The 16,389-nt window shown below is 66.1% G+C and overlaps 1 protein-coding gene across 2 annotated transcripts; it reads left to right on the forward strand.

The window, feature by feature from the left end:
- Positions 1 to 1,838: 1,838 nt before the first annotated feature.
- On the forward strand, positions 1,839 to 16,192 carry MAP3K6 (mitogen-activated protein kinase kinase kinase 6). Of its 2 annotated transcripts, XM_059729492.1 has the most exons (29): positions 1,839 to 2,100; positions 4,053 to 4,192; positions 5,123 to 5,146; positions 5,986 to 6,173; positions 6,865 to 7,033; positions 7,354 to 7,460; positions 7,834 to 8,004; positions 8,296 to 8,408; positions 8,876 to 9,035; positions 9,178 to 9,328; positions 9,479 to 9,586; positions 9,664 to 9,713; positions 9,938 to 10,033; positions 10,216 to 10,300; positions 10,447 to 10,580; positions 11,193 to 11,320; positions 11,847 to 11,983; positions 12,155 to 12,260; positions 12,454 to 12,611; positions 12,770 to 12,947; positions 13,024 to 13,177; positions 13,820 to 13,991; positions 14,120 to 14,305; positions 14,430 to 14,535; positions 14,730 to 14,970; positions 15,069 to 15,178; positions 15,351 to 15,442; positions 15,689 to 15,765; positions 15,913 to 16,192. In XM_059729492.1, the coding sequence occupies exons 1-29, from the start codon at positions 1,854 to 1,856 to the stop codon at positions 15,989 to 15,991; spliced, it is 3,867 nt and encodes a 1,288-aa protein (XP_059585475.1). In that variant the 5' UTR covers positions 1,839 to 1,853; the 3' UTR covers positions 15,992 to 16,192. The 2 variants fall into 2 exon arrangements, with proteins under 2 accessions (XP_059585475.1, XP_059585476.1); XM_059729493.1 differs by lacking the exon at positions 1,839 to 2,100 and having other exon boundaries at positions 4,117 to 4,192; positions 5,123 to 5,610.
- Positions 16,193 to 16,389: the final 197 nt, after the last annotated feature.

Here is a 16,389-nt window from a genome sequence, read left to right on the forward strand (position 1 = left end):
GGTGGCAGAGCAGGGACTGGCGCGCGAGTCTCTCCTAGGCAAGATCCCCTGACCACAGGGTCCATGCTGGGACAGGCCCCTGCCCTGCATGTGTGCAGGATGCCTGCAGAAGGGGAGAGGTCCCCTGCCTCGCAGCAAGCAAGAGGCTGCTTCAGCGCTGCCCCCACCCTTGGCCCAGGGTGCAGCAAGGGACCCCTGGTGCGGCCAGCCCCAGTGCTGGGCTCCCGCGTAGCACTGTCCAGGGAAGGAGCAGCTCCATTGCTCCCCGTCAATTAAGGCTGGGACTGCTGCCTCGTGCACATTGGTGAGTAGCTGGTGCCCAGGGCCAGCCTGAAATGCAAACCACTCTGAAGTCTGCAGCCCAATCCAGGCGGGCAGGAGGGGCTGGGCTTTCACCCTGCAGGACAGATTTCCACGTTCCCAGCAGCCAGGAAAGCAGGGACATCCGCTCCTTGGCGTGTCTGACTGCCGCCTCGGGGACACCCCGGGGCAGGGGTCATGCAGCCACGGAGAAAGCACATTACTGATGAACGCCGGGGTTGCTCCAGAGCCTTTTGCAGGCCCCCACCCCATTCAGGGAGCTGCAACGGGCTCATCCAGCACCTCCATCCCCCTGCAGCGAGGATGCCGTGCCACTGCCCCATCCGCTCCCCTGAGTATCACTGCAACTGCATTGCACGGCTTCTCCTCTCCGGAGACTGCCCCTTCCTCCCAGCGTGAGAGGAGGTGCAAAAAGCGGTCAGTTCTCCGATTCCAGCACACGAGCTCCGGGAAAACCGCCCCGATGCAAACACGCAGCCCACGCAGGCGCCCGGCGGGGACTCTGCTCTGAGCGCCAGCGCAATCTCCGAGCTCCAGAGGAAGAAACGGCCCTTCGTGCTTCCAGGCAGCCGGGCCCTGGCCATAGAAGGCCAAATATCCTCGCGTCCTTTTGGCAGCGGGGAGTGACAGGAAGAGAGGAAGCCGAGCCGGTCCAAGCAGCAGCTGGCGTCGGCTCTGGGGGAGCGGGCCTGCAGAGCCTGGCTTCTCCCAGTTTTGCCTGGGGCTGAGCAGGGCGCTGAGCTGACAGCGAGCCCTGTGCCCAGCACCGCCCTGCCCCTGCCAGCCGCACGAGCGTCAGGCCCAGGACAGAGTCCCAGAGGCGGACGAGAGCGAAAGAGGATTTCTTCCCCTGATGTGGAAGGAGCCCCTTGGGCTGTGCACTGGCCTGCTGCACCTGTGCGCCTGCAGCAACCTCCGCCATGCGCAAGAGTGTCCGTGGGCGCCTCCCGCACGCGCTCCCAGCCGCGCGCCGGCCTGCCAAGAGCCCTCTGCCCCCCAGCCCTGTGCCCGTCCATTAACCTGCCAGCCAGCCTAGCTCGTCTCCCCAGGCCTCTCTGAAACGCCCTCGAGACCTCCCTCCCTGCGCCGGGCCTGCGCTGCTCCATGTTTCCTGCCCATCAGCCATCGCCGCCTTCGCCTTTTCTTCTCCTGGCTTCTCCGGCTGCGGGTGCCACCGCGCTGCTTGGGGGCTGCGTCCCAGCCGTGAGCGCCACGGGCACGGACCCGCCTGTGCCAGGTGTGCACGTGTGCAGCCCTGTGCTCTGCTTGCAGAAGAGGGGCTGGGGGGCACTGGCACTCTGCTAGGGACCCTGTCACGGGGCGCGCGCGGGGGCGGGGGCAGGGGCAGGGGCAGGGGCAGGGGCAGGGGCAGGCCGCCCGCTCCAAACCAACGCGGCGCTGCTCTTTTTGCCCCGGCGCGGCACGACGCGCGGGAGCGGGGGGAGCGCGGACTTCGGCCCGGGCGGGGCGGGGCGGGGCGCGGGCGGAGCGGGGCCGGCCGGCCGGCCGGGCGGGGAGGGAGGGAGGGAGGCATGGCCGGGGCAGGCAGCTGCTGGCAGGACCCGCTGGCCGAGGCGAGCACGCCGCGCAGGGCCGTGGGGGCGCGGGGCGGGTGGGCGCCGAGCGCCGTGTTCGTGGGGGCGGGCGGGCCGGGCGAGCCGGCCGCGCTGCGCTGCCTGCGGGAGGTCTGCGCCCCGCTCCGCGCCCGCCTCCGCGCCCTGCCCCGCGCCCGCCTCGAGCTCGGCGACCCCGCCGCTCTGCACGCCTTCTACAGCGCCGGTGAGTGCCCCCCTGCCCTGACCTGCCCCCGGGAGCGAGACCCGGCTCCTGCCCCTGCCCCTGCCCCTCCGGGCTGCAAACCCGGCTCCCGCCCCTGCCTCTCCGGGGTGCAAACCCAGCTCCGGCCCCTGCCCCTGCCCCTACTGGGTACAAACCCAGCTCCGGCCCCTGCCCCTCCTGGGTGCAGACCCAGCTCCTGCCCCCCAGACCCAGACACAGGCATGGGCCAACCAGGCAGCTGCCTGGGGCCAGACAGAAAGGGGGCCCAAAAATGAGGGGGGAAAATTACAATTGCAAAAGAAAGTGTTCATATTGTGCACATACGGGACTGGCAATGTTGTCAGTTGAGAACAAACTATTTAAAGACATCGATACTGCAGATGTGATCAAGCCTTTTGCAACAAAAAATCATTACCTCTGGCGGAGGGGGCCCGATACTAAAGGTTCGCCCAGGGCCGCCAGCAGTCTAGGTATGGCACTGCTGCCCCCCAGCCTCGTCCCTGCCCATCCTGGGTTGAAACTCAGCTCTTGCCCCCCCAGCCCTTTCCTTGCCCATCCTGGGGTGAGACCCGGCTCCTGCCCCAGCCCCTTCCCCTGCCCATCCCATCCAACTCATGCCCCAGCATCTGGCTGGAAGAGAGGCACTGCCAGCCTTGCTCCAGTGATGCCATCCAGGCCTGGCTTTGCTGTGGCTCCTTAGTGGTGGGGGTGGCTCAAAAGCAAACCATCGCAAGCCCCCTGAAGTGGGGGCTGCAGCTGGAGGTGGCTGGCAGGACCCGCAGGCTGGGAGGGGGATGCTTTGCCCAGGGGGCCGGCAGCCCCAGCATTGCAAGCCGTGCGTCGGGGGCCCCAGCCAGGCCTGGCCCTCTCTGACCTTTGCCCAGACACCGTCTCCATCGTTGGGGGGAGAGCTGTGCAGGCCAAGCGACAGCGTCTCAGCAGGGCAGGGGGAGAGAGTTAGCCCGCTCAGCTCTCCCCTGCCCAGAAGGGTGGCACAGACTGCGGGCGCCTTTGCACCCAAGGACATGCTGAATATGAGAGCCTGGCCCTTTAAGAAGAAGTGTGCCAGGGCCAAAATCTGCTGGAGCAGAAGGATGTCAACTAATGTGGAAACAACTTGCCTGGTGTGGTCACCGCCTTCCTGTCAGCTGCGGTCTCCTCCTGACACTGCCAGAGGAGAGAGTGCAAGCAGCTGTGCCTCTCAGGCGCAGGCGGGCACAGGGGCTCACTTGTGCCCTTGGAGCGGGTGTGCAGGGCTCAGTGCTTGTGATCAAGTCCATCGGAAAGGTCCCTTCTCACCATCAGCCCCTGCTGCCGTGTGCTCTGGCTTTGCTGGGGTGGAAAATGCCAGGTTCCCGTTGGCGCGGGTCCCCCAGGCCTGCCTGGCAGCCTCGCCAGAGGTACCAGGCAGATGCCCCAGGGAAATGCTTCCGGCAGCAGGATGAGGGCAGCCCACCCAGAGCCACGGTGCTGGCTGGAACGACTGCATGGGAAGCGGGAGTCAGGACTCCTGGGTTCCCTCCTACTCACCCTGCTCTAGCACCCGTCTTCTCGAGGGCTGCCAAGTGCAGCGCAGGGCAGGGTGAGGGTGCTCAGGTTCTCTGCCTCGGTTTCCCCAGCAGCAAGCTGGGAAGCCTTCCCCACGTCCCAGAAGCTGCCCCCACCACGTGCACCTTAAGCTCCACGTCTGAGCCCCTCTGATGGCAGCTTGGGTGGGGACAGCAAGGCTGGAGAGAGGAGCAGCATCCGGGCTGCCTCTCCTGTGGTGCACAGCAGGCAGGCCAACCGCTCCGCAGGCTTCTCCAGGAGTGCATGAGGGTCCCTGGGCTCTGAGCCCACCCATAGCCAATGGGATCGTCTGAGACCCCAACAAGCTCCTTCCCAGGCTGGGGCTGGGAGCCGTGCGCTGGCCCTGCGGGCCTGTGCGTGACGGTCCCCCTGCTTCCCTGCAGACGTGGCCGTGGTGGAGGTGAACAGTTCCCAATGCCAGCCCTCGCTCTTCTACCACCTGGGCGTGCGCGAGAGCTTCAGCATGACCAACAACATCCTGCTGTGCTGCCACACCGACCTGCCCGACCTGCAGGCTCTCCGGGTGAGCGGGGCGAGCGGGCGCCTCTCTGGGTGGAAGGCCCTGGGGAAGGTGAAACCCAGCGGGTGGGATAGCAGACTGGGAGCTGTGGGGGCAAGTGGGGCCTGCGTTCTGGTCCCCGCTAGGCTGCCTTTGCTGGGCCAAGCCTCGTCCCCACCCCGTGCCTCAGTTTCCCCACCAGAGGCGGCACCCATTTGCCTGCCTTACAAAGTGAGGTCTCTCACTGGGAAGCACCATGCCAGAGCTCAGACACGCTAGCTTGCAGCGGGGCCTGGGCAATCTCTGGGCATGGGTGAAGGTCTTGGCAGACGGGCAGGTGTCCCATGTAATCCTCTGTCTCCTGTGACAAGGAAGCAGCTTGTGTCTGGGGCTGCTTATCACCAGCATGATGGTGGCAGTGGCAGGGCCCCGTGGTGCTGGGCACCCTACAGCGAACGGTGCGTGGAAGTCCGCGATTGAAAGAACGGGGTGGAGGAGGAATCAGCTCTCCTTTGTGCAAGGAAACCGAGGCATGGAGAGACTTGGGGGCTCACCCACAGGCATGCGGGGAGCTGGGGGCCCTGGTGCAAACAACTGAGCTGGGTGGAGGCTTACAGCACGTGGTGGAAGTGCAGCGCAGACCTCCCCACAGCGAGCTAATGCAGCCTTAACCCCACAGCCATTTAACACTCTGCCAGCCCCCGTAGCTCCCAGCTTGGCACCGAGCCTGCCCAGGGCCTGAAAGCCTGCACAAAGGTTCTCCCTGATCACCGTGGCTTGCTTTGTTGGGGAAGGGACATGAGTGGTCCCGTGTGGCTCCCTGTGGTGGGCGTCCTGCTCCCCCGTGCCTGGGCACGGTGTGGAGGAGCGGGCGCTGAGGCGGGCTGATTGGCATGGGCCGAGATGCCCCGTGCGGGCCCGTGATCAGCTCAGTGCCCCGCTCTGTCTCCGCAGGAGGACGTCTGCCAGAAGAACTCCGTGAGTCTCCTTCGCTGCTCCGGACCTGCCTCTTCCTCTTGATTCATTGCCACCCCCTCCTGGCCTGGCTCACCTGGGGCAATTCCCCTCCTGGCATCTGCCAGCAGCTGGGCTGAGGCTGGCACGCACATACACACGTGTGTGCACATATGCATGCAGGCATACATCTGAACACATGCGCTCACTGCACACGTGCATACACATTTACACGTCTACATGCATGCATCCACCCACACGTGCATGCGCATACACACATATGCATGCACACATACCGACATGTATGCATGTGCACACACACATATGCATGCATATACATGTATGCACACACACTTGGCTGGGCAGGAAGTGTCCCAGCCTCCAACCGTGTCCCTTGCCCACACGCTGCCACATCCCCATGCTAGCAGCTACACAGTCTGCTCCCCGCTAGCTGCCCACTGCAGTCCTATCCTCCGTGCCCCATCCAGGTAGGCTGCATGCAGGGGAGGGGGCAGGGCAGCTCCTGCCAGAGCAACAGCACCTGGCACCCCTGGCTGTCTTGCTTTTTATACAGAAGGGGCTGTTGACTCTGGACCCTAACGATGGCCCCATTCCAGGCCAGGTGGTTAAAGCTCTGCTTGCCGCAGAAGCTGTATGAACAAAGCTCCTACTGCTTCTTCAGAGCTGGGCAGAGATCCAGCAGTGGGGGTGTGGGTGAGCGGGAGGGGGAGCCCGCACTGTTCTGATCCGTGGAGAAACAGGTTCTCTGCCCTCAGGGATGTCAAGACACGAAGCAAAGGCTGGGGGAGGAGGGGCGGGGCAATCGCCCAGCACCCTGACCCCTGCCCCGCTCCCTCCGCCAGGACTGCTGCAGCAGCTACACGCTCATCCCCTACGTGGTGACTGCCCAGAACAAAGTCCTGTGCTGCGACGCCAGCGCCATGAAGTGCCTGACCGAGCTCTTCCAGCCCAGCTTTGACATGGAGGCCTTCTTCACCCCGCTGGCGGCACGCTTGGCCAAGCTGCTAGAGGCCACCCCCACCAACTCCTGGTACGGCTGTGCCCACCGGGCACGGCCCCTCCGCCAGCCCCGGGCAGGCCATCAGGGAGGTAGCGCAGGTGGGGGGCTCCCAAGACAAGTCCCAGGCTTGTGCTGGCACCGCTAGGGCTCAAACCCAGCAGCCTTTGGGCTGCCCCCAGCACGGGACCTGGCAGCGCTTTGTCCCCATCTCCTGACCGAGGCGCTGAGCAGCTGAGCTGACCCCCTTGCCCCTGCATCCCGCCACGCTCTTTGCAGCTGTCTCTTATCCCCTTTCTGGGGGTGGGGAGAGGCAATGAGGAAGAGAAAGAGCCGAGCAGGCTTCAGCAGGGCAGACCGCAGCTTCCTGTCCGCTACAGAGGGGGTAGAAACAATGGGCCCAGCCCTGGCCCTTCCCTGCTGGGGGAGAGGGAAGGCGGGAAAGGCCTGGGGCTGCGGGCTCTGACCCCACATCACTGTCAGACCAGACCAGGGACTTCTCCATGCAAGCCCAGCTCTGCCATGGGTCTATTGTCACCCCCCTGGGCCCTCTGCCTGAGCCCCTGGGGTCCGGGCTTGCACCCTTTGGATGCTTGGCCCTGCCTGTCAGTCTGGGAGCGGAGGGGGTGGGGGATACCCCTCATGCGCTGTGCTGGGGGCTTGCCACGGTCACAGGGACCAGTCTCCCCTCCAGCTCAGGGGTGCTCCTCTCCTTGCTCCGCAGCGAGTACTTCCGGGAGACCCTCCGCCGGGACATCCGCCATGCCCGGGAGCAGTACCGGGGCGAGCAGCTGAGCCAGGAGCTGGCCCGTATCCAGCAGCGCCTGGACAGCGTCGAGTTCCTCAGCCTCGACATCGTCGTGAACCTCCTCCTGTCCTACCGCGACGTCCAGGTGCTGCCGGGGTCGGGGGGCCCCGTGTGTGTCCCCTAGAAGGGGGAGCCCGCATGCAGCTGCCTCGTGCCCCTCCCTGGAGGAGCTGGGATCTGCCTGGCTGCGATCCCGGGGGGAGCTGTCTGTAGGGGCATCACCCTGACAGAGTAGACCCAGCACGCCTAGGGGGCATGGAGCTGGCTGCGGGGCAGGGGCTAACCCAGCGGGTCCCTGGTTTCTGCAGACCGCTCTGGCCAGCGTGGCTGCCCTCTTAGCTGGGGGGAGAAAGGGTCTCTGGAGCTGCCCGCCAGCTCCCTGTGACCCCCCACCTGCCCCCACAGAACTACGACGCCATCATCTCGCTGGTGGAGACCCTCCACGCCCTGCCCACCTGCGATGTGGCCGAGCAGCACAACATCCGCTTCCATTACGCCTTCGCCCTCAACAGGTGAGCAGCTCCTGCAGCCCGGGTCAGGCCCTGCCAGTGCCAAGTCCCCCCTTGCCGGAGCCCGTGGGCACCAATAGCACCAGCGACTCCTGCCAGGGGGGCTTGGGCAGGGGCAGACGTGCCTGCCTGTGTGTCCTGGGCTGCACACGGAGGTTTGAAGCCTGGAGTCTTCTCTCCATGGGGCAGACTTGGCCCGAGCTGCAGCAAGGAGTCCCGTAGTCACAGCTTTGCTCCTGAAGGCACTTAGCATTGGGTGCCGTATGCAATACCAGAGGGTGGGATTTGGGCACCGCTTCTCCCTGCTCCCTCCTCTGGGCCCCATTGCCTGGAGGTGCCCGGGGCAGCCTTGGCTCACTGTGCACCCCCCGTGCAGCCGAAACCAGCCTGGGGACCGGGAGAAGGCGCTGGCCGTGCTGCTGCCAGTGGTGGAGCAGCGGGAAGGAGTGGCGCCCGACCTGTACTGCATGTGTGGCCGCGTCTACAAGGACATGTTCATCAGCTCCAACTTCACGGACACCGCCAAGAGGGACCAGTCCTTGCACTGGTGAGGTCTGGGGGAAGGCGCCGGGCACCGGTGCATGAAGGCTGAGGGCGCCAATGCAAGCCCCTGCCGAGTTGCACGGGGCTCAGGCTCTCTGGGCACCAAACCCGGGGAGAAGCTGCATGGAGGCTGATAATCTTGCAGCTTCGTATGTGTTGACCCTCCTTGGGGCGCTTGGGGGGAACGCCCGTGGCCAGGCTGTCCCCCGTACGCCTGCCACACCACACCCCAGAGCAGCCGCCTGTTGCCAGTGGGGCCTGGGGGCCTGTCGAGTGACTCGCGGCATCTCCCCAGGTACAGCAAAGCCTTCGACACAGAACCCAGCCTCCACGCTGGGCTCAATGCCGCTGTCCTCCTCATGGCTGCTGGGCACGAGTTCGAGACCTCCCTGCAGCTCCGGCAAATAGGTGAGCAGCCCTGTTCCCTCCTGGCCGAGGAGCCACAGCCTCCTGCCCCATGTCTTGAAGCCCAGAAGAGGGTGAGTGAGATGGAGGGGGGAGGTCTGCCCACTTCTCTCTGTCTGCAGCAGACGAGCCTCTGGGATGGGGCAAGGGGTCCTTGGGGGTTGCAGGGGAGGAAGTGCGTCCTCTCTGTCCCTGGTTCTCCCAGCGAACCAAGCCGGGGGGACGCTGCATCTGCTAGAGGCAGGGAGTGGTCTCAGCCCCGGGTTGGGCTTAGGGGGCCTGGCGTGCAGGGTCCTGGGTGCGAAAGATGCCCTGCAGGGCTCCCCATGGGCTGTCCTGGACGCGCGTGCTGCCTTGGGGGTGGGGAAGAGTATGCGCCTGCCACAAGCCGCAGGGCAGTGGGGTGGGCAGGGGGTCCCCATGCCCGTGTCTCTGCCCTCCCTTCCCTCCCGTCCCCTCCTCCCTGCCAGGCATGAAGCTGGGCTGCCTTCAGGGCCGCAAGGGCAGCCTGGAGAAGATGGAGTATTACTGGGATGTGGGCTTCTACCTGGGCACTGCCATCCTGTCCAACAACCTGCCCAAGGTCACCCAGGCCTCGGAGAAGCTCTACAAGCTCCACGCCCCTGTCTGGTGGGTGGCAGACGTGCCTGCGGGACCCCCGAGCATCCTGACATGGGCAGGGGAGGCGGTGGTCCAGCTCGGGCATCCCTCAAGCACCTCTCTCATGGGGGACCGGGCTGGCCCAGAGCCCCTGCTCATCCTCTCCCCGCAGGTACCTGGTCTCCGTCATGGAGACCTTCCTGATTTACAAGCACTTCAAGAAGAGCCTGGCAGACACATCCCCCAGGCAGGCCCTGGCAGACTTCTGGCTGGGCTTCCTGCTGGTGTCGTCCCAGCCCTTCGCCCCCACGGACAGCTGCCCGGTGAGGAGCCTGCGCGTGCGGTGTGCTGGTCTTCTCCATGGGGTCACCTGCGCCAGGGATCCTTGCTGGGGGGAGACGAACGAGGCTTCCCTTCCCCTGCCCCGCAGCCTGCAGGTCCAGTCCAGCAGCTGCCCCGTCTGTCTGCTCCAGGTGCTGATCCTAGAGCCGGCCCAGGTCCTGCAGCCGGCCCAGCTGACCGTGCGGGAGGACCAGGCCGAATGCTCCCTGATGCTCCACCACGTCTGCCCCATGGAGGAGGTAAGAGCCCTGCCCTGCCCTGCCTGGCTCCCCGGGCTCCCCAGCCTGTGCCCCACGCGGTTTTTGTTTCCCCGCAGACAGGGGTTTCCAGCTGGACCTTCCCGGCTTCCTCCATCCGCGGGGTCAGGTGAGGCGTTTCCCCCTTCCTTCGCCTCTCGGCGAGGTCTCGGGCTCAGCCGCGTCCGGTTGAACCCCCTGTGCCCTGGCTGAGCCAGCAGTGACCAGAGCCTGTCCCTTTGGAGGTACTGGCAGTGCAGGGAGTGGGGTGAGGGCATGTGGCCCCTACCCAGGGGCACCAGCCCAGCTCTTTTGGGGCATCTGGGAAGCCTCACTGTCGGGCACCTCCTCCAGCATCTCCAAGTGGGACGAACGCTGCTCCTTCCTGTACGTGCTGCCCGCGGCCGAGGACTTCCAGCTGTGCTTCCCCACCCAGCACCACTGCCGCTGGTGAGCTGGGGGGCGCGGGGCAGGGCAGGGCAGGGAGGGGGCTGCGGCCAGGTGCGCCCCCCAGTCCAGCCCAGCCCAGCCCAGCCCAGTCCAGCCCCACGCAGCCTGTCACGGCATCTCCCCCTCCGTGGAGCTCTGGAGGGGGTGAGGCCACGTCCAAGCCGTGTCCCATGTGGTGGCAGGTTCTGCAAGCTGGTCGGCTCCATCGTGGCGGCGCAGGCAGGGTCCGGCGAGGAGGCAGGCAGCAGCGCCAGTGAGGTCTTGGAGGTGGGTGCTCACGGCAGCTGGGCAAGCTGCTTTGGTAGGTGCCGGGAGCTCTGGGTGCCCAGCCAGGGGCAGCAAAAGCACCCAGGCTGCCAGGGCAGGGTCTGGGGTCCACAGCCCCGGCTCTGACCTTGCTCTGGCCCCTGCAGTACGACTACGAGTACACGGAGACGGGCAACCGGGTGGTGCTGGGCAAGGGCACCTACGGCATTGTCTATGCTGGACGCGACCTCAGCAACCAGGTGCGCATCGCCATCAAGGAGATCCCGGAGCGGGATGGCAGGTAGGGCCAGGCTGGATGACAGATGGGGGCTGGAGGCTGGGAGCGGGGTGTGAGCTGGCCGGGGGTGCCTGAGACTCCCTGAGGTCCCTTCCAACCCTGATTTTGTATGATTTTATAACTCCCACGAATGCACCGTGATGCTGTTGCAGAACAGGCCAGCAGCCCCGGGTTGTGTTAACAGGAGTGTCGCTTGCAAGTCGGGCCGTGATTCTTGTGCTCTGTTCAGCACTAGTGAGGCCTCCCCTGGGGTCAGAGGATCATAGAAACGAGGGTGGGAAGGGACCGCAGGAGGTCACATCCAGCCCAACCCCTGCTCCAAGCAGGACCAGCCCCACCTACATCATCCCAGACAAGGCTTTGTCTGCCTGGGTCTTAAAACCCGCCAGGGATGGAGACTCCACTGGGGATGGTTAAGTCAGGGATGAGCCTGCCTTGAGCAGGGGCTGGACTAGACGTGGCCCCTTCCAGCTGCCTCCTATGAGCCGTAGGTGGGTGTGCGGCTGCAGGTCGGGGCCCTAACCTGCAGGGACCAGAAAGCCCTGCCGTGGTCCAGAGCCCCTCGCCGCCAGGGAGGGACAGGCCGGGTGTAACCCCCTTCTGCCCACGGCCTAGATACTCACAGCCGCTGCACGAGGAGATTGCCCTGCACAAGCGCTTGAGGCATAAGAACATTGTCCAGTACCTGGGCTCCATCAGCCAGGACGGCTTCATCAAGATCTTCATGGAGGAGGTGCCAGGAGGTGGGTGCAGCCGGGACCCCCTCTCTGGGCCAGCGGGGACTGAACCCAGCGTCCGCATGGCTCTTGGGGCAGAGTGCGAGGGGATGCACTGGGGTCCAGCTGGCCTCACTTCTCGCACTGTCCTGGGGCCACCGTGGCTGTGCATTGCCTGTCCGTGCCCTTGGGCAGGGGGAATTGGCTGCTCCGATTCCCCCCGCGGGGTCTGTCCCACTCTGGAGAAGCCCCACACATTGCAGACGGGTATGGACTGGGGGGCTTTGCCTTCCTCCTGCCCGGCATCCCTCGAGTGTGTTGCCCTTTTCCAGGAGCAGGGCGCTGGCTCCGTAGTTGCCCTGCGTGACCTGTGGCAGGGTTGGGCGCGATGCCTGGAGCTGTGTTAGGGGCTGCACAGGGGCGACAGTAGTTTTACTAAGAGCTTAGATGATGGTCTGTCTGCGATGGTTTGGACGGGGTTGGACTAGATGTGACCTCCGAAGATGCCTTCCAGCCCCCCGTCTCAGTGATCCTCCGATTCTGTGATCCGCAGGGAGCCTCTCGTCCTTGCTGCGCTCCAAGTGGGGCCCTTTGAAGGACAACGAGCCCACCATCGTCTACTACACCCGACAGATCCTGGAGGGGCTGCGCTACCTGCACGACAACCAGATCGTCCACCGCGACATCAAAGTGAGCCTGGGCTGGTGGAGCCTGGAGCCCCGCCGGGGATGGGGGCCCTGGGGCCAAGCGGACCCACACGGCCAGCTCTGCTGTGCACCGCGGGAGCCGAAGGGACCGTCCCTGGCACCCTCGGCCAGCGGAGCCGGCTCGGGGAGAGAGTGACCCCGTCCCTTCCGGCAGGGCGACAACGTCCTCATCAACACGTACAGCGGGGTGCTCAAGATCTCCGACTTCGGCACCTCCAAGCGGCTGGCTGGGATCAGCCCCAGCACCGAGACCTTCACAGGTGAGGTCCTCGCCTCAGGGTCGTCCCTCTTTCTGGAAGGAGGAGGAGAGCAGGACGGGGGTGCCCCTCCTGCCCCTGTGCCAGGGTGAGGGAAGGAGCCGGTGCTGCCCGCTGCGGCTCCCAGGATCGGGGCCGTCTCTGCTCCTCTGGGTGGGCTGGCTTCTCTTGGTCACGCTCTGGTGCCCACCCCCAGGCACCCTGCAGTACATGGCCCCCGAGGTCATCGACCACGGTCCGCGGGGCTACGGGAAGCCGGCGGACATCTGGTCCCTGGGCTGCACCCTCATCGAGATGGCTACGGGCAAGCCCCCCTTCTACGAGCTGGAGAGCCCACAGGCTGCCATGTTCAAGGTACCCACTGCGGGGTGGGTACAGGGGTTATCTGGACCGGTCAAGCACAGGGTGGACAGCGAAGCGGGGGCTGGCCTGGACCCAGCCTGTGCAACGGGGATGCAGAAGAGACTGATGAGCCAGGAGCTTCCCCCTCCACCCCATCTCCTCCCGCCCAGGTGGGGATGTTCAAGATGCACCCCAAGGTGCCGGACTCCATGTCGGGAGAAGCCAAGGCCTTCATCCTCGCCTGCTTCGAGGTGGAGCCAGACAAGCGGGCCACAGCCGCGGCCCTGCTGCTGCAGCCCTTCCTGGCGCCCTCCAGCCGAAAGAAAGCCAGGAGCCCCGAGGGGGCAGGTGAGCTGTGGGGTGGGCACAGGGGCAGGTGACGGAGAACCGGGGCAGCAGAGTGACCAGACCTATCTTCCCGCAGGCGACTCCCCGATCCTGGCGCGCCGCAGAGAGGCTGCCGGCATCCCCAGGAGCGTCTCCTCATCCTTGCAGGTCCCCAGGGCAGGTGCCAAGGTGGACGGCAGACCCTTGGCTCGCTGCACCAGCGAGGCGACCCTGAGACGCGGCTGCCGCGGGTACAGCCCCCTTTTGAGGTGGAGGGGGTAGCTCCTGGGCACCCACAAATGTGCCCCCTGGTCCTGGTGTCCTGCCCTGCCTTACCCTGCATGCACGGTCGTGCAACTCGGTCCCTGCTGCAGAAGGGGTGGGTGCCCGTCCTGCGCCCCGTGCCCCCCTGGCAGGGCCAGCACGGGTGCCAGGGGCTGGCGAGAAGGGAGGGGGTGACCCCTGGCGGCCACGGCCTGCCCATGCACCTGGCTTTATATAACCAGTTCCCACCTGGCGCAGCCCCTCCGTGGGTGCAGCTCCGGGCGCTTGGAGGGAGCCCGCCAAGGGGATGCAATGCAGTGCCTGTTGCTGGAGCTCACAGCCCGGCCGTGCCAGGCTGCCTGCAGCCCCCGTAGATGGTTTTAAGGCTTTCCTTGGTAGTGAAGTGCCAAGCAAAGAAAGGGCACCCCCCCCAAGCCTCTGCCATGGCCCTGCCAGGGGTCTGCATCGCCCCTGCATCACCCACCAGGCTGGGAGCCCCCTGGGCTGTAGCTGGGGGAGCTCTGGCTTTAGCCAAGGGTTGGGGGGTCCCTCTGCCAGCTCCTTGCCCCCCACCTGCCGCATGCCCAGGCATTGCTGCACCCCTCCCCGCCACTCCCTTGCCTCCCCAGGGCCCCCGAGGAGTCATCCAGCTCCGATTTCAGCATCTCGTCGTCCTCCCCGGATGAAAGCAGTGGCCTCTTCTTGCTGCGGAAGGACAGCGAGCGCAGAGCCACCCTGCACCGCATCCTCACCGAGGAGCTGCCCAGCCTCGTGGCCACCCTGCAAGAGACCCAGGCACAGGCCCGTACCAGTCCCCAGCCCTGCCACTCCCTGGGCAAACTCGGGCAGGGCCTGGCATCTAGCCCAGGGGGTTTGGGGGCCTCAACGCTCTCCCGAGCTGTGGCTGAAGCTTGCTCTTTCCCCTGCAGAGCGCAGAGGGAGCTCGGCTGGAGCCGGACCACATCGCCCAGCTGGTGTCCTGCCTTGGGGGCTTCATCCGCTCCCCCAGCCCCCGGCAGCTGGAGCAAGACCTGCGGGCACTGCAAGGCCAGCTGCAGGCAAGCGGCCAGAGCCTCCGTCACGCCCAGCCGCTGCTCTTTGGCTTCCAGGAGGCAGTGAGTGCCCCGGACTGGGCTCTGCCCCCACCCACATTGCACCCAGGGGGCAGGGGGTCTTGGAGGGAGGGGTGGGGGGGCAGAGGCCGCCCTGTGCCCACGCCCCGTGTACCCCCAACTGCAGGTGAAGCAGGTCCTGCGGCGGCACCAGATCAAGCCGCACTGGATGTTCGCGCTGGACAACCTCATGGGACAGGCGGTGCAGGCGGCACTGACCCTGCTCCTGACAGGTGGGCCAGAGGCAGGCATGGGGGGGGCCATGCTCTGGGATGCCCTTGGCTCAGCTTGGAGCTGGCGGGGCGGTCGGAGAAGACGGCATCCTTAGCTGAGCTGCAGCTGGGACGTCGGCGTGCTTCGGGGGCTGTCCTGAGCGCAGCAAGGCAGGCGCCGGACCCTCCTCGCCATGTCTCTTGGGTACCTCTAGAGCTTGGCTTGACAGCCAGGGTGCAGGGTAAAAAGGACGTCGAAGAAGCAAGCAATGAGGAGGAGGAGGAGGAGCAAGAGCAAGAGCAAGAGCAAGAGGAGACCAAGAGCCAGCCAGCCACAACGGGCAGCGAGGGGGCTCTGAGGCCGGGTGGCGATGCCAGCCCTGGTGCCCAAACCAACCCGCCAGGCACCTCCCTGCTCATGGCACAGCTCAGGCACCTCCACGTGGAGACGGGCAGGTGAGGACAGCACGTGGGAGCATGAGGCTGCCCATGCCGCGGTGCTGCACGGGGAGCGGCCAGCCCCTGGCCCCCAGCCTCATGGCTTGTCCCCCCAGGCTGCTGCAGGAGCTGGTGCAGAAGGAGCAGGAGTGGCAGGGGCTGGTGAGGAGGGCGCTGCAGGCGGCCAGACAGGACGCCAACACTGGGCGGAGGTCACTGCCCGTCGGTGAGCAGGGGCTGAGGGCAGGGGACCTGGGGTCTGCTGCAAAACACGGGGCGATACCCTCCTGGGCTGAGCTGAGCCGTGATGGGGGGAGAGGTCTCTCTTCTGGCCCAGGTGGCCTTGGGCACGGGGTTTGCTGGGGTCCCGGACGCTCACCCAGCCCCTTCCCCCCCAGTCGTCTCCGCTCCCTGCCAGGCACAGCCCCCGGACCCCCTCCTCGTGGACTGGCTGCAGCACCACAGCGTTGACAGGGACACGACTGAGACGGTAGGCCCCCAGGGCACGGCCATGGATGGCGTGGGTTTGGGGCTAAATCCTCCACTGCTTCTGAGCCACACGCCCCATGTCTCCCCTCCTGGGCTTCGAGAAGAGCTGGCCCACGACAGAGGCCGGCCGCGCGGCTCTGGGCTCCCGAGTGCTGGCTGGACTCCCCCTCCACGGGGCCTGGAGCCCTCTGCCCGGCCCGAGGGGGGGTCAGCCAAGCCCCCTGCCCACATCTCCTCTCCCCTGCAGCTCCTGGCGCACGGCTTCACCCTGCACGACCTGCTGACCTGCGCCACGCGGGACGACCTGCTGTACACGGGTATCAGGTACCACCACCCTGCTGTCCCGCCCTGGCTCCCCAGGGATGAGGGGGTGGGAGATGCCAGGCCTGGGTTGGACCGTCTCCTCCAAGACGGCCACGTGGCAGCCGGGGACCTAGCCGTGGCCTCACAAGGCTGCCCCTGTCCCGGCAGGGGCGGGCTGGTATGCCGGCTGTGGGCAGCCATCCTGGAGCACCGGCGAGCCGTGCTGGCGCAGAAGGGAGCAGACTGAGACCTTCTCCGGCCCTTGCCTAGCCGCAGAGGATGGAGCCTCCCGGCCAGACCGGCCCAGCTTGCTTGCACCGCCAACAGCTGCCTCCAGCATGGTGCTGGCCCCCAGGCTGGGATGGGGATACCCCCAAGGTTGGTACCTATGGCATCCTCAGGGACACCGCAGCACTGTGCACCGAGCAATAAACAGCTGCTTATTGTGCCTGCGAGCACCTCCTCTTTGGGACGTCGCGGGGGGAGTTATGGGTGATGACAGCCAGGGTCCCCCTTGCCCTGGCTGCCAGGGGCTGTGAGCTGAACAGCTGCCCAGAGCCCAGATGGGCATCATCCTGCCTGGGCTCAGCACCCCTGGGCAGGGGAGACGGCAGCCCTGTACCCACCACAATGGGCAGCCTCCCT

This window comes from Alligator mississippiensis, chromosome 6, assembly GCF_030867095.1.
Source record: "Alligator mississippiensis isolate rAllMis1 chromosome 6, rAllMis1, whole genome shotgun sequence".
NCBI classification, from domain to species: Eukaryota; Metazoa; Chordata; order Crocodylia; family Alligatoridae; genus Alligator; species Alligator mississippiensis.

Bases quoted from the DNA above. Each gene is read 5' to 3' on its own strand.
- MAP3K6 (XM_059729492.1), top strand. From the start codon at position 1,854: ATGGCCGGGGCAGGCAGCTGCTGGCAGGACCCGCTGGCCGAGGCGAGC. The intron at 5,147-5,985 runs GTGAGTCTCCTT...TCCCTCCGCCAG, and splicing joins ACGTCTGCCAGAAGAACTCC to GACTGCTGCAGCAGCTACAC. The intron at 12,612-12,769 runs GTACCCACTGCG...CCTCCCGCCCAG, and splicing joins CACAGGCTGCCATGTTCAAG to GTGGGGATGTTCAAGATGCA.